At 35.5% G+C, this 3,416-nt stretch overlaps 1 protein-coding gene across 1 annotated transcript; it reads right to left on the reverse strand.

Annotated features, from left to right (window-relative positions):
- Positions 1-1,457: 1,457 nt before the first annotated feature.
- LOC105314005 (ATP-dependent DNA helicase RecQ-like) lies at positions 1,458-2,454 on the reverse strand. The gene is made up of 2 exons (XM_011407889.1): positions 2,243-2,454; positions 1,458-2,184 (listed from the first exon to the last, which is right to left on the reverse strand). Exons 1-2 carry the CDS (start codon positions 2,452-2,454, stop codon positions 1,458-1,460), a joined length of 939 nt encoding a protein of 312 aa, XP_011406191.1.
- Positions 2,455-3,416: the final 962 nt, after the last annotated feature.

Genomic DNA, 3,416 nt, shown 5'->3' on the forward strand with positions numbered 1-3,416 from the left:
CAAGGAAGCGTGCTGAAGGAGTGAAGGAAAGCAGAAAAAATAGTCTCACTCCTCTGAAGCAATTACAAGGTTTATTGCCAATTTGTGAAGATTGGCATGCTAAGCAGATATTTTTAGAGGTATGTATAGTAACATCATTAATTCATTACAGTTATCTTAATAACTATCATTCAGGTTGTTTGGAAGCACCTTTACGACACAAAAAGCCTGACTGATAAAGGCACTCTTTACCAACTGAGAAATGCTATCGATAGAAGGGACATATCTGCAACAGCTACAGGAAAGTACAACTCATGTGATGATTGCTTCAGCTTAGTTGTAAGGGGTCACATAATATCAGCTGCGATGCAATTTTTTGCCTTAAAGAATGCTGATGACGTTCCGAGCCATCCTTTACTGACAACTGATTTGTGGTTATCTGATGATGATAAGAGAAAAGATACACTCCAAGCAATGTTAAATGATTTTCTTCACCACTATATCGACATTGACATTACAATTACTGATATGTCACATGAAAACATAGAAGATGTTACTGATGATGAAGTGCAGAGGTATGCCATGAAGTGAATGTCATATGGCCTGCTATATTTTGAATTTTCGGACAGCATCAGAGAAGCAGATGGCCTCAGAATACTAAAATGTTGGCGTTATTTGTTGTTTTTTTTAAAGCAGATATAACTATAGCATTGAAGCACTAAATTTACTGGCTCAGTATCATTTTTGGTTCTCAGCAAGGCAAGCATCACAGTTAATTTGGAGTCGATACATTAACATACATGGCATTCTACGTCGGGATATTCCCTGCGATCTTCACTTAGAACACCTTAACCGTATCTGTAAGGATACACTTTCAAATCTGGGCTCTAACAAAACTAATGAAGCATTAACTCGTTCTAGTAAGTGTGTTGGAGAGCTAGAGAAAGCCATTACTTCTTTTGACAAAGAATTGCAAGTAACACAGCATCTAGGTGTTCATTCAAGGGCTAGTACAGAAAAAGACAAGAAAATAGTTGTACAGCAACTTGTGGAAGCCAAGGTTTTTGATCACATCAGCAATAGGAAACATAGGCAGATAAAAACAGAATACAGTAGTCTTTTTCCACCATTTAAGAGAGATACATTTATAAAGTGCAGAAAAGAACATCTTTCAGATTTAAGGAGTAAATTGAAAACAGAATCTATAGCAACATAAGAAATATTTAATCATGCAGTGAAATTGTATTAGTATAATTGCATTAATAGATTTAAATGAATAACAAGTGATAAATATGAATATAACATAATTATTTAAGTGATATATTATTGTTAGCTAAGACAATCCAAATAAAATTGGCATAAAGGAGTAAAAAGAACTTAATTTCTCTTTACAGTTACCACAATCACAAGTTTTGGCACAAATATCACAACATTGACATCCAGTATTGATAGCCTGATTATGGTGATACAGCTCAAAATCAGAAAACACAGCATCTCTTCTGCAGTTTTTCTTTAGTCTCAGAAAATGAAACCATTGTATCTGAACACACAGACAGCAGCTTTCTTGGGTATAATGCCACAGCATAACAATCTTGATGATCTCTACCTGCCCTACAAACCTCTTGTATGTAAGTTTCAACATCAGATGGTATGCCATAAAGCAAAACTAGACGAATATGAGGACAGTCTAAACCCATCCCAAATGCCACTGTGGCAATAACCATTCTTAGGCAAGAAGAAGGCTTTGTAAAATTTTCAACAATTTTATTCTTCACTAATGTTTCTGTACCTTTAAAGTACATATCTATTGGACGGCATTCCTGAATAGAGTGAGATGCTCCTCGTGGCTCTGTAAAGTTGGGTCCCATACTCATCTCGAAGTATGTATATAGTTTGGCACAATCAAAAGTATTCTTGCAGAAGATAATAATCTTAGGCAACAATGTGCGTTTCATTTGTATTTCATTGAGAATAATATCCATTGTAGTACTGATACTACCTTTTACATCAATGCAAGATAATCTTAAATTATCTTTATCTGGAGAGCGAATTATTCTTGTTGGATTGATCATGCCAAGAAGACGTTCAATATTTGTCCTCATTGCTTTTGTGACAGTAGCAGTCAATGCCATTATATTTAAGTTACACTTCATCACACTTCGTAGTTCACCAAGTTGAGAAAATGCTTCTCGAAAAGTCAATCCCCTATAATCATAATACACATAATACTGTAACAATTATGAGATATAATAGTGAAACTAACCATTGAACAACACAATGAGCTTCATCTATTACAATACCTACAAGATGTTTGCAATACACAGAACTAGTCAGCAATGCCCTCCATTTCCATACTAATAACTCTGGACTCATGAAGACAAGTTGGAACTTTCCAGCAGCAACATCATCTTTCTCTTCAATGGACGAGTCAGCATCAACATAACTAGCAGTGATCCCTCTTTTTGAAAGACTCATTACTTGATCTTTGATCAAAGATGTCAATGGGCTGACAACAATGACAATAGATGGTTGCTCTGGTGTAGTGTACAAGTCTATTGCTACTGGTATGCAACTGTAACAAACAGTTTTACCAAAACCGGTTGGTAGCACCACAAACACATCAAACCCTTTTTAAAAGCTATGATTGAGGCTTTTTGTTCCTCTTTTAGCGTTAAATAGCCCATTCTCCTAGCAGCTTCTGTCACAGCACTCTCCATGGAACTTTTAACACGTGTTTAACTATTATAAAAATTATTAAAATATAAAATTATTAAAATATTAATATTAACAATCAATTAAAAGTCATCTTTCGTCATACATTTCTTGGCTTCTTTCTGCACAAAGTCTTGTTAAGCATTGTACCAGACCCTTCTCCCGCAGGGGTTGGGTCTGGGTGGCCAGACTATGATTTTACTGGGCCGTATAGCGACAGACTATGACTGTGACAGTGCAATGATAAACTGTTATTATGAAGTCTAGGAGTTGCAATGCATGTTTGCAGTCTTATTTCTTTTTTCTGACTTATTTTCGTTCTGAATTGTAAAAAATAATTCTATTTTATGTACATGTAAAGTTTAATCCCATTCTTACTACCACTTTCAAATTGCAAAAATGCGTGCATTTATCTGGTGGACTAGTGACAAAAAACTGATTATGGTGTACAGCACTTACAAACAACAGAGGATTTTACATTTCTTTTGTAAGATTTTGAGAATCATTGTAAGTACCATAGGACGACTAATTTTCGCGAATGCTAATTAGAATTTCCATGGAAACAGATTAGATAGTTGCTATGGCGATTGACCACGTGTTTATACATTTACAGTGTCCAGCAGCTAATCAGCTATCTTTAGCAACTTTAGTGGAGCCATCCAGCTCTCTTATCCCGTTATATTTTGTATGGACCACTACCTTTGAGCTCCTTGATGCTGGTCTGT

This window comes from Amphimedon queenslandica, unplaced genomic scaffold, assembly GCF_000090795.2.
Source record: "Amphimedon queenslandica unplaced genomic scaffold, v1.1 AMPQUscaffold_13147, whole genome shotgun sequence".
NCBI lineage: Eukaryota > Metazoa > Porifera > Demospongiae > Haplosclerida > Niphatidae > Amphimedon > Amphimedon queenslandica.